Genomic DNA, 13,648 nt, shown 5'->3' on the forward strand with positions numbered 1-13,648 from the left:
TCCAGTAATTTTTTCTACAATTACTAAATTTCACTAAGTATAGGTACAAGATTAATTGTAAGAGTGATAGAATGATTGACAGCAATCATAAGATATAAGTATAGTTAGTAGTTAGTACAAATTGAAAGTTGTTTCTGTATGTTCCAATAGGATTTAAATTCACTGTTTTAAACACACTAACTAACAGCATGGGTGTATAGATGTTGAAAGGTTGTAGACATCAATTGTTATTATGTGTAATATCGTAATAATGGTCTCAGATATATATTTATGACTTTAGAAATTCCTTTATAAATAATATAATACAATAAATAACCAGAGTTGTAAGTGCACATTTGTCATGATGTTTCCCTGTACCACAGATATTGCAGTTTCCACCCAATAAATTATTCATCCCACAGATAGGGTTCAATAACAGCTTACTCTACACTTAAAGCAGTATATGATAACTAACTGGATCCCTGCTTAATAATTCTATGAATGCAGTCCCTTGAAACCAGTCAACTGAATTATCTGTTTTACAGGGGAACATCTTTAGTGAATTACATCTGTGACATTAATGAAATGATAATTTTTAGATAGATTTGTCTAAATTTCTGTTATCCTTTTTTTATTGATTGTAACTTTCCTACTGTCCAGTGGCAAATATTTCATTCATATTCAGGACAAGATATTTTGAAGAGCGAAATATGGTAAAAGCTGTACACTTTTAAAGTTTTTTATATAACATGTAAAAGATATATTAATATAATGTTATACTTTTATGTTATATATGCTTTTTGTTGTTGAATTAACATTTAATACTATTATTAATGTAAAATAATGATGAGTGAATTTAATAACAGTAATTATATATTGATATTGTGGTTAAACTAATACTAATATACATATTATTGGTCTAAGTCTTTTAAAATGCTTATTTAAACCAATTGTAAAACATTGCCTTGACAAACCAATATGGAACTTTTTTTATAAGACATTTTTTTTAACAATCTATAGGCCAATGTCCCCATTAGTTATTTCACACCAAAACCAATTTCACAATCTTTTAAACCTTTATATTAAATACTTAGATTTACAGTATTCTTCAACATTTTATCACCTTTCTGATTTTTTCCTTCTGAATAAAAACAAATACTTGAGAAATTGACCAGGCCTCTATGATTAAATGAGTTCTATATTCCTTTATCCACGATTGGTGGCATAATATAATATAATTCTATCTCTAAGACTAAGAGACTATAAATTCAGAAATTATTGTGATTTTTGAAGAATGAATAAATTGCAAGATCAATTTTTGCAATTATCAAAAAGACATCAGAATGTCAGCGAAATCTTATGGTTGTCATACTGAAGGAGTTGCATTATACATATTAATAAACACCTCGCAATAGTTTCTGAATTTTCAGCATAAAAATATAGTGACTTCAGCCATCTTGCAGTACATGTATAACCCTTTCTTAATTTTGGTATTCCTTGGGCTGTGTAAAATGCAACTTCAGGTTGTAATGAGGGCATTAAATGTGATGCCCATTGTTGGAATAAATTTGGCCCAACTCTATGGGGTTCAACCTCTGGCATCGTATCAGGCTGTGCTCAGCGAAGCATTTTATTGACTTTGAAATGTGAATACTCATTATTCCGTTAACATTCCTTACATAACCTACTGATTTCTATGATAGTTATGTTTGTACTGGTTCTGAAAATGTGTGATATATTTGTGACTGGACATTAAGCAAGGTACAGTGAGGAATAATTTTTCAAAAGGAGTTTAAACAGATTTTACTGTACTTCCAAAAAGTAGTAAAAATGTAGAAATATTCCTCCAAAAGGTACCAAAGAGGTAATTAGCATGCGAAAAAATGAATCAAGCTGTAGGCTAAAGTATCATCATCATCAATGCTTGACATTTATGAACATATATCTTTATATAAGTATATTTATATATACGAAAAAACATATGTGCCAAGTTTCACTGTACATTTTCTAAAGAGTAAAGTATTTATGAAAATTTTGTAAAACTAACTCTTTCATTGTTGTGTCATACAGGTAAAGATTTAATTTACAGACTTGTAAATTTTTCCGTTTTATTAAAAATCTGTTTTATTAAAAATCCGATTTGTGTTTATGGAATTAGATTAATATTGACATTGGACTTGTACAGTTCATTTGTTATACCAGTGGTAAGGGAGATAATTCCTGTGAACTTGTGCATGTATGTATTTGGTGAAGGCAGCTTTTATAACCAGACTATTTCTACATTACACAGGGAGAAGAACTGCGAGGAAGTAGAGATGATGAGATCTGTGTTTAAAAATGAGGTAATTACATAAATATTTCTGATGTACATGTATTGATTGACTGATTGGTGTTTTTAAAATGACACTTTTAATCTTTGCTGTCAATTTCAATTTGTTGAAAATGCAAAAGCGCGGTAGAAAACAACAGACCTTCAAAAGGAAAACTAAAAATCGTAGTCAATATAGATTTAGATTGGAGTCCAGCACAACAATGCACAACTTTCATGTGCAGGATTTGAACTCGTTATTTCAGTATTTACAGATGTGTGCTACAGTAGTACATGTGCTACAGTAGTACTACTTCTGAGACCAATTGTTCATGAAGGACCCCCTGAAAAAGTATTGTAGTTTTCATTTAGTAAAACTTATTTATCAATTTGATATTTGTTATTTTGATGAAGAAAACTTCCTCAAAATACTGTTTTTTGTATGTCTCTTTTATCACAATAGCAATGCAGCACATCATAACAAAAATAAGTAGATGTGGTATGATTGCCAATAATACAACTATCCACCAAAATTTAAATGAGTGGATGTAGCTGGGTTAAACTTTTTTGTGAGTGCTAAACCATCCCCTAACTTAGGACAGTGGTGCAATAATACAACATAAAAACAAACTATGAAAATCAGTTGAAAAAGGCTGAATTCATTAGATGGATACAACTAGAAATACATCTAAATTAAACACAGAGTGTATGTGGGACTTAAACATTGTCACAACAAAAAGACACTACACAAGAAGATTTAAGAGTACCACAGTTAATGACAGCTAGTTCAAAGTCAATAACAACTAATGAAAATTTGTGCATCTAAGACTAAAATATCAATCAGTACACATTCAACATGCAATTGATTTAGTGTAAAGGTGTCATTTACAATCAGAGAAAAATTGTGACCTTGTGCAAGGCCAAACTATAGTTATCAACAGATCCTAGTACTGGTAAAGTACAAATCTGTAATATTTGTTACTGATAATGAAATCAATATTAACTAATACCATCATGTTTTGATACTTTTATGAAAATATTATATTACAGATTAGTGTTGAAGATTGCCAGCAGGCCCTAACAGAGACTAAATGGATTGTTCCCATGGCAATAAAATATGTCAAACTCAAACAATTATTAAGTGCTCAACTAGGGGACATAACCCTGTGTAAGGAAGCCTTAATGGCATGTGACTGGGATGTCCAGAGAGCAGCCAATCATGTTCTCTCAAATTTATCTAGTCCAGAAATAATTGATGTGTAGCCATAGTGATGTAGTCTATTTATAGACTGAATTGGAATGAATGAGAAGACTATTTTTAGATGACTTGAATATGTGTGAAGATGGTCAAGAAAGATTGTGATGAAGTATTTGCAATTTTTGATACTGACAAATTGGTGCTTTAAAGGAATCAACTATTAGAATGTCTGTTGAAAGTAGAAATATTGATGCATTTAGTATTATTTATATGTCATAAATATTGAACGTTGATTTTTTGTATTAATCAAAATGAATAAAATTAGTTTATGTACATTTATTAATTATGCACCAATTACAAGGATATGTTAAATAAGTTTATTCTCGGTCAATGTGCATACCTGCAATAAATAAACAAAATTGATGTGTCCATTTGATGTCCACAAGATTTGACTCCACAATGTTTAGTATTATAATTACATTATAACTGCTTCGTTTTTAACAGTCATAGAATTTTCGGCTTCTGTAGCATATTAAGGTGGAGATAAATACTATTACAACAACCTGTTTGTCATGTGATGTTAATGATATTTAATACTGTCCTGTAAAACAGGTTCGTTCAAATAATTGGAAATAAAAGCATTTAATCAATCATCATTTGGTCCAACTTTTACAGAACAAGTGATCTCAGATTCATTTAAAATTTTCTCTCCTTCTTCCAGAATCTGTGTTTTGACCATTGAAATGTTCTCTCAATCAAAATCAGTGTTTTGACCATTGAAATTTTCTCTTCATCATGTTCAATGTTTTGACCATTGATATTTTGATCTGATAAATGCAAAACTGACATAATCTGTAGTGAAGTTTTTGTATTTTTTAATGGTTCATCAGAGTGTAACTTTAGTGTGGTACAATGTATTTTACAGTGAAAAGAGATGCATTGGTTTTTTTTATGAAAAACATATTTAAGTTTAGTTGCATTAAGTTTTTTGATTATTTTTTGTTCATGCAATATATTTAGTTAAATTAAATTGCTCAGTATTTTTTATTGTTCTATGTTAATAATTATTTTGTGCCTAAAATAGGTTTGCATTGACATTAAAGAAGATTCAATTCTTCCATAGAAAACTTGTTTTTAGGAAATGAAGGAAAATATTGTCAATTTTCTTCAATTTTATAGAAAAAAAATAATTTCTCAATGCATTTCGCCTCAATTAATAATAAAACATCACTATGCAAACTTAGATGCAACCTGTAAAGAGCTCACAATTTAATTTGTATTCCAGGCATGCAATTTTTCTAAAATTATATTCAAGTTGATAATTTCTAAATATGACCTATGTGACTGTTAAAGGTTAAGAATAGTTGGAGGAAAAAAATGTTGTTTTCTTGAAATTCAGAAGAAGAATTATAGTTTTCACTGATAACAGGCTACTATTTGAACTTGGAATTATTTTTAATTATGAAATTTGTTTGATTTCTTGTTAATGATTTTTTTAATAAATTCCAGGTTTATTCTGTACTGAAATGTTCTGTGCTGTGCACAACACTTTCTATTACTAAGAATATAGTATATTTTCAATAGAATGAAACAACACTATCTAACCAAAATACATTGTATGGAAAGTGTTATTAACTGCTCAAAAGATTTTAATACCATGGAATTTATTAAAAATTTCAGGCACTAGAAATTATGCAAATTTCATAATTAAAAATAATTCCAAGTTCAAATAATAGCCTGTTAAATGAGAAAAAGACATGAGTTTGTTTATTGAGCAGATGTGCTTGCAGATTTATTGCTTTGATGTGAGTTTTTAGCATAATAAATACAGAGCATAATTAACTATGTACAACTTTTTTTAAATGAATTGAGGGCATTTTATCAAAAAAATCAGCTATACTTATAGGTTGTGAATAACATTGTCGATTACATTACTTTAATACTTTCTTTTCTTTTTGGTTTATAGTTTTTTTCAATCTTTTGAAAAAAGAATTAAAAAATAAATACTGACATTAAGTGGCACTCAAAAATACAAGTATAGCTTTCTTTTTTATGGGATTTGCATAAAAGGCAATGAAATCTATTTTACGAATGTATCTTTTTCAAGATCATACTTGTATATATCATTGAGGAGATAGTTGTAATGCTTTTGTACATCACTTCATTTTGCCGATAATTTTAATGTGCAATAAAAATTAATATGTAATTATTATGATATCTAAGTCAGTAAACTGCTTTCAAATTTGATGCTGAAATATCAACGTTGGTGCATAGATCTAACCTCTGTCACAGAGACAAGCCACAAATCTAGCCAACCTGACAGACTGGTGCATAGATTTAGCCTCTGTGACGGAGGTCAGCTATAGATCTAGCCTTGGTGATAGAGACATGTTATAGATCTAGATTCTGTGACAATGACCAGCTTTAATTTGTTGTAGAAATTCTCTTGCACAATTGCAAATTAATGGTTTGTATGACACATTGTCCTATAAGGGTTTAATTGATATGGAAGTCAATAAATGGAAATTGTAAAAGTTTAAAATCTGTTAATATTAAATATTTTTTGACAACTCTGTCTCTTTTACACTTTGCCATTTTGGCAAATAAAAGTTCTCACAGGCACTGTTAAAACAACCCAAGGCAAACAGGATATACTACCTGCTTTTGCTTCAATTAGTACTGTAGTAGTAGTATCCCTACAGACAACAAATTTTTGCTGGTCTTTGTACATTATATATGCAAGCCTTTGTGCCATATACCTGTATATTGGTCAACTTTTAGTTTAACACAGGGCACAGGTAGAGCCCATATTATTTTGTAAAGTTAATATTGTTAGATAGAATTATAATGAATTCATTCAATATTTGAACCTTTAAAATTGATAAAAAAAATTCTACATAAAATGTGTTTTGTCAATAATTAAGTGGCTTCTAAAACGTGTCAAGCAGGAATAGTAAGTATCATTGTAGTATGGCTAATCAGTAGATGTGGTATGATTGCCAATGATACAACTCTCCAACAGAGAAGAAATAATGAATGTTGTACATGATTAGAAACAGTGAATATTGCAAAAAAAAGTAATTACAATCAACAAATGTTACATTTTTAAAAAGGTTAAAACCAAAAATCACCCCAATATCTGAAGGCGTTTTGAAAAAAGTCTGTATAACTGATTTTCAACAATTTCTCGAAGTCCAAAGCCCGTACTTTCGTCATATATAAGTGGAGCGGAACAAAACTTCAACTTGATCTGTAACTCATCATGGTTAACTCACATATAAAAAATCACCCAATATCTGAAGGTGTTTAGAAAAAGTCTGTATAACTGTGATTTTCAATGATTTTCAACAAATTTTCAAAGTTCATAGCCCTAATTTTGGAAAAAATTAGTGGAGCTGATGAAACTAAACTTGATCTGTAACTCATCATGGTTAACTACCATATCAAAAATCAGCCCAACATCTGAAGGCATTTAGATAAAAAAATCTGTATAATGGTTTGTTACGGAATTACAGAATTTCGGACAAGGGTAGTACTATATGGCACCAACAACTTCTTTGCAGGGCCATAAAAAAGATGTAGTATGATTTCAAATGAGACAAAATATACCGATAGTTTATAGAGCACAGCCTTCAACAATGATCAAAACGGTTTGCAGATGATAATACAAGCTTGATTTATTTGATTGCATTGAAACTTGCACAGATGAAAGGAAGGTCAAAGATCAAGGTCACAGTTACTTAAAAAGAAGAAATAGGGAAATAGATTCCAGATATGATTCAAGTAAAATGTAGTTTTCTACATCATGTCAAAGAGACAAAAAACCATCCAAAGAGCAGACAACATGCAAAGGCCACCAATGGTTCTTCAATGCAGAGAGAAAATCCCACACCCATAGGTGGTCCTCAGCTGGCATCTAAGTAAAATTATGTACTAGTTCAGTGAAAATGGTTGTCACACTTGACTCTAAAACATATAAATGAACTAAATTTAAAAAAACCATATAACACTAACAAAGGCCAGAGGCTCCCAACATATTTACAAAAACTACCTCTACTAAAAACTTTAACCAGAAGCAGGACAAACAGACAGACGAACGAATGGACGCACTGACCAGAAAACATAATGCCCATAAATATAACTGATTGAAAAAAATTGGCAACCAGAGGCTAATTCTGATCCGACTAGTTTTAAAACATTTCTCTGAAAGTAGTCAAATCTTACCCAACTTTATAGGAATGATGATTAAAATTAACAGATACAATGGTTCCTTATTTTCTAATGATTCCAATTTGATCTGGAGAAAAACATGGCAAGCAGTGGCAATTCTTGATTCTAACTGGTCAATATTTACAGAATAAATATTAAGATGGCTTTACAGATAGACAAGCAAACTTTATAATGATTTATTGTTACATAATAATATAATGTTAATGATTAAATACAAACTAAATGCTGTCAACTTTTAAATATATATAATAACAAAGTCATACACTCGATATACAAACATTGCATACAATGAAATCTATCAAAACAAAATCTGTTTTTTTTCATCTAATCATTTAATTGGGCCTTTTGCTTTCTTTGTAAGAAAATACTTTCCAGAAAAGAATTTGAAAGGGGTCTGGCCAAGAGATTTGAATAAAAAATCTGATTCAAACCTTTTTTTTTAATTTTTTTTTTGTCCAGTTAAGAGAGAAAGAGAAAGAATTCAGCATGTTCCAATTAAAATATCATGTTGCTTACAATGCATTTTCACAAAACTTCTTTTCCAACTAGCCATAATAAAAAATACCCAAGCAAAGTCTTACTTATATGATATCTAGACTTAATAGGTCTTTTGTGGATAGTTGTCTCATTGGCAATAATACCACATCTTCTTTTTTATATATTAATAGATTTCATTGTAAATAATAGCACTATACAAATAGTTTCATTTTTTTCTAGGACGGATTTTTTTTTCAAAATGGAATGTTACGACAAATTTGATATTCAAATAAAGCACTATGCTATAGTTTAATCTGGGTATTATCACGACAATTTCATGACTTCTATTCTTTTAAGTTTAATTTACTCAGTCATAAATAACATGGAAATCAAACAATCTCAAATTTTAATCATTAATTAATCATTTTTCATTATCTATCCTTTCATGACAGTTCTTTTCCGCTTAAAAATATCCCCCCAAAATGCAAGATTGTCAGAAATTTTTACACAAATTTCTATGATTGTTTAGGTCAAATTATGTCTCTCTTTTATTTTTCTAAACCCTCATTTAAGTTTGCTGTTATTTTTCACTTTGTATCCATATATCAAAGAGGAATTCTCATACCTAACAAAAATCCAAATCTACCAAACAAAAAGTCTGCAATATTATAAAAAACTTATTTTTCAATACAACAGACACAAACTGCAAGTTTGATATTACTTCTTTCTTAATGTTACATTTATAAATTATAACTTCTAAACCCAATCCATCATCTATACACAATGTATCTCTATCATCTGATGCCTGTCTCTATTGTATGATATCATCCCCATGTTCTATGCTGCTGTCTCTGTCGTGTTGTCAGTAAGATAACATACACACATCTGATCCTTACTCATCAGTAGAATGGTATTACCTTCTGTATGCCATAATAAACCCTGAACATTGAACGAACCTAAAAGTATAAAACATATCTTTTGTTATTTTTTGTTAATATATATATCAGCTGGTAAGTGTAAGAGCTTTTCCAGAATCATTCTGATTTATTTGTATGGGGAGGGGTGAGGAAGGCACTTTAATTAAAATTTGATGGGTGGTGGTTATCTAAAAAAGATTGCTTGAACTTTAGATTGAAAAATCTAATTTAAAATGTTAACATGGTGGGGTAAAATGAAAAGTACCTCCCCCAACTCATAATTCATTTTTGGAACGGCCCCTACTAAAAAAATTGCCACAAATATAACAGAACTATTTGAGTATGTAGTGTACATATTTGTTGGTAAACCATACATTTTCTGTTGGTTGTGAAATCTTTTTTCCTAGTTTCATATATTGTAAAGACATTTGTAAAGTCTTCTAAAAAGTTAACTTCTATATATTTTTTTCTATGTAATAGGGTTCATATCACATTGACATATACCTTACATTTATTTTGTTTTCCATCCGTTTTATTAACCTCTGCTTACTAGTGTGAACATAAGAGTTATCTACCTTAGAACAGTTCTTGTATGAGAACATCCATTTATTCCAATTATCATTTGATTAGAGACTTTCCATTTTGATTTTTTCTCAGAGTTTGGCTATATTTTGTAAATTTTTTAGCATTTCTGACAGTGAATAAGAATAGAATAAAAAATCAGTTCTTTTTTCAGTGAATATACTAAGTAGATTCATTTGAAATCTTTGGTTCTATAAACTTGAAACAATTTTATACCTTCAACTGGTACCTCCACTGACAAACTTCCTGCAGGAGACCACATATATAACTTGCTTGTTCCAGTAGCTACCGCAAGACGTGCTTGATGAGGGTCCCATTTAATAGCTGAAACAATAGGAAACAAATCATTTATCATAATTCTAAACATCTCAGAAAGTAATAACTTAATCAAAACGAACAAGTTTGACATATAAAACTTAACGTAGTGACAATCATGTGCTGTATAAATAGTTAGTTATATGTGATGCATTTGTCAATGTATGGAATATTTTATGATGAGCAAGAGACCAAAGATAATGTTTAAAGCCGTGATGTCACCGCCATTGGAAACATACCCAATTCTTGCTTTTTTTTGTCAATAAGAATAAATTCTGCACAAAAAGATTATCTTTTGTTATATAAATCCCTAATGCTCCTGATACATTAACAAAAGATAAATCATAGGCAGTACAATCTTACAAACTTACATTTGATTGGTGAATTAAGAATCATTACTGTACAAAGGGCTAATCTTCTGATATCCCATATCCATAAAGTGCCTGGCATATTATCTGAAATTCAAATGTGTAACATCTTTTAATAAACAGCTGCGCCTTGAGCGCATGATATGCCTGTCGTCTTGTGTGAAAGTTTTATGCAACAATCATAAATAGTTTCTGAGAAAGTTTTAAGCAATAACCATATATTGTTTTTGAGATACGGCGGGATATATGAACCCTCCCCCCTCTAAAAAACTAAATATCACTAAAATAAAATTTTGAATCAAAACCAAAAAGCATACAGATCTGAAGATTAACATAACTAAGAAGTGTGTAAAGTTTTAAGGAATAATCAACAATCACTTTTAATATACGGTGCGACATGTGAAAAAAACACAATCCTGTTTTAGTTACAAAGTGCCATAACTCAAAAATTTTTAATCTTATTTTCACCAAAAAGTATACAGATCATTTGACCATCATAAAAAACAACTATAATAAGTTTCATGAAATTTGGATAAGTCATTCTCAAGATACAGTGCGACATGTTTACGCTGGACAGACAGGTGTGTAAAGTGTTAATATCTGTCTACATGTTCAGGATGAGTTGTGCTTACAACACACATGGCTAGGCAATATTCCTGCACACCTCCGCAGAACTAGGCAGGGGCTATAATTAATGGCTGAATTTAATTTAACCCTTATATTTAGTCACAGAAAAAAAAACACAATTTCTATTTTATCCATAAAATATTTTATACTAACCATTCCTAGTGTACATGTATTTACAATCACAACTAAAGGCCACCATCCCAACTCCTATTTTTGGATTAGCCTTGTTTATATCTGGTTTGGTAATGGGTAGTTTTATGTCACCTTGCTGTACTTCAACTATAAAAGAAAAACAAATATCTTAGATATATATAAACAGCATAACAAGTATGCAAACTCTTGAAAAAATTATGGCAAAATTAAATTGTATTGAAATCACAAAAAGAATATTGAAGTTAGAAATTTGATTATCTCCCCTTAAACATGTTGACAGGCATTATAACTTTTTTTCACATTCTCAGGGAATGTTCATCAACTGTGTATTTTTTTTTATCAACATATCTGTAGCTGTGATGAAAGAAAAGCTCTCACAAGGCACACAGATGTACAGTCAGATAGTGAACTCCTATACAATTCCCTTCTTAAAAAAAAAAAGAACCTAAAAACATGTACTACAGAAACTACTTACATTTGCTCTGTGGAGTGAAGAGTGTTGCTGTAGGGGCATCAATATTATCTCCTGGGGGCAGGGGAGCACGGGTTTCTACTTCTTTATATACAACCTGAAATATGTTTAACAATTATGTGATAAACAATGTTTCCTCAATAGTATATATGCTAGGATCTACTGTGGTTTCTCAATAGTATAGTGCTAGATCTACTGTGGATTCATTATTGTTTGTGGGATACTGATTTGTGATATAGGATCTACTGTGGATTCATTATTGTTTGTGGGATACTGATTTGTGATATAAGATCTACTGTGGATTCATTGTTTGTGGAATACTGATTTGTGATATCAAATTCCTTTGATAGGAGCCAATGATAAAACAGCAAAACTAAATCTAATACCATTGAAACTGGAATTTTGCTTGCAAATTATAGTTTATAATAAAGAATGGAACTGTCCTAAATTCTAATTTGCTAAATGTTAAAACTTCTCTTTTCTTGAATAATGATTAATTTGGTCATGCACTGGACATTAAGTACTCAATAATCAATCTGCAATATTCCTACTGTCTTGTTATTATCAACCTTTCCTTTGTGTGTTGGTAGGGTTCAAGTGGCTCAGATTTATGGTATACTAAGTAACTTTGTAGACTGCTATTTGTCTTTTTGTTATTTTTATTTGTTGTTGGTTTTATTGGTCTTTCTTTTACTTGCAAGTTTACATTGTCTGTTTGGTAACTTCATCTCCCTTTTTTTTGGCTACAATTGACATTGCCAACTAGTATAAATACTATAAATGTATAGATACATAAACAGTTACAAACATTTACTGATCACCAAATTACTCAAATATAGTGCTGCTGGATGTCTGTTATAATTTTAACTGTACCCTAGTAGCATAATCTTTATACCATATTACTATACATATATATTATCTTAGTGTTGCTAGAATCAGATAGTTTCTACTTAAACATTACATGATTATCATGTATGGTGAAACAAAAATCTCCTTTAAGGAGCACCCCAGTTTTGGTAAGGTTCATGTTGCTCAGTCTTTAGTTTTTACATATTATGTTTTGTATAATGTTGTTTGTATTTTGGTGGTTTTTCATTTTTTCAATGGCATTGTTTGTTTGTTTTTAACTTATGAGTTTGAATATCCCTTTGGTATCTTTTGCCTCTCTTCTTCTATGCAGTAGCCTTGCTTAAGTTGACCATTCTGTTTCTAGTCTAGGAACAGTTCTATTTAAATGTATTGCCTAGGAAAAGTTCTATTTAAATGCATTACCTAGGAGAAGTTCTATTCAAATGTACTGCCTAGAAAGCTATCAAAATGTATTGCCAAGAAAAAGTTCTATTCAAATGTATTGCCTAGGAAAAGTTCTATTTAAATGCATTGCCTAGGAAAAGTTCTATTTAAATGTTTTGCCTAGAAAAGTTCTATTCAAATGTATTGCCTATGAAAAGTTCTGTTTAAATGCATTGCCTAGGAAAAGTTCTATAGAAATGTATTGGTTTGTTATAAAACATATCTACATACCACATTACTACAGTCCAGTATTGCTGGGTGACTATGTTCTGCTACTGTCTTCCATGTGATGTGGTTCAAAATTCTCACCTGAAACAGAAAAATAAATTGTTGAAGTCATTGTATTACTGATGTTCACATCCAATGTGTTTACCTAAACATCATTTCACTGAAATCACAATTGACTGTGAATAAGTTGAAAACAACCGATTGACTAAAAGTCGCAAAAAAAAAGTTTATATTGAAACAGAAAAATAAATTTTCAGAAATTACAAGAAAAATGTTTGAAAAGCAATTTTACATTTCAAATGAATACATAAATTAACATAACATCAATTAAAAATTTCATGTCTCAGATTTCTATCAAGAGAAAATTGTTCTCACATAAAAGAAACAATAATTATCACATGGCTTCTGAGGTCTGTAAGTACCCAAGCATAGAGAATATAAAGCCACAATTTTGTATTCATTACCATACTGGTATTGTGAAATATTTATCTACATGCATAT

At 30.1% G+C, this 13,648-nt stretch overlaps 2 protein-coding genes across 32 annotated transcripts in view; one reads left to right on the top strand and one right to left on the bottom strand.

Annotated features, from left to right (window-relative positions):
* Positions 1 to 5,143, top strand: part of LOC134693643 (activated Cdc42 kinase-like) — a 140,946-nt gene extending 135,803 nt beyond the window's left edge. For 29 of the 31 annotated variants that reach the window (XM_063554484.1, XM_063554486.1, XM_063554487.1 and 26 more), the window contains 2 exons: positions 2,270 to 2,321; positions 3,338 to 5,143. In XM_063554484.1, the coding sequence (XP_063410554.1) occupies positions 2,270 to 2,292 (23 nt within the window). In that variant the 3' untranslated portion in view covers positions 2,293 to 2,321; positions 3,338 to 5,143. The remainder of the gene's footprint in view (positions 1 to 2,269; positions 2,322 to 3,337) is intronic. The other 2 variants (XM_063554495.1, XM_063554496.1) reach the window with 2 other exon arrangements.
* Positions 5,144 to 7,877: 2,734 nt separating this feature from the next.
* Positions 7,878 to 13,648, bottom strand: part of LOC134693648 (WD repeat-containing protein WRAP73-like) — a 48,439-nt gene continuing 42,668 nt past the window's right edge. Inside the window, exons 9-14 of the mRNA XM_063554531.1 lie at positions 13,151 to 13,228; positions 11,630 to 11,723; positions 11,155 to 11,280; positions 10,378 to 10,461; positions 9,908 to 10,015; positions 7,878 to 9,148 (exon numbers count right to left, since the gene is read on the bottom strand). Coding sequence (XP_063410601.1) covers positions 9,030 to 9,148; positions 9,908 to 10,015; positions 10,378 to 10,461; positions 11,155 to 11,280; positions 11,630 to 11,723; positions 13,151 to 13,228 — 609 coding nt within the window. The 3' untranslated portion in view covers positions 7,878 to 9,029. The remainder of the gene's footprint in view (positions 9,149 to 9,907; positions 10,016 to 10,377; positions 10,462 to 11,154; positions 11,281 to 11,629; positions 11,724 to 13,150; positions 13,229 to 13,648) is intronic.

Source organism: Mytilus trossulus, chromosome 12 (genome assembly GCF_036588685.1).
Source record: "Mytilus trossulus isolate FHL-02 chromosome 12, PNRI_Mtr1.1.1.hap1, whole genome shotgun sequence".
NCBI classification, from domain to species: domain Eukaryota; kingdom Metazoa; phylum Mollusca; class Bivalvia; order Mytilida; family Mytilidae; genus Mytilus; species Mytilus trossulus.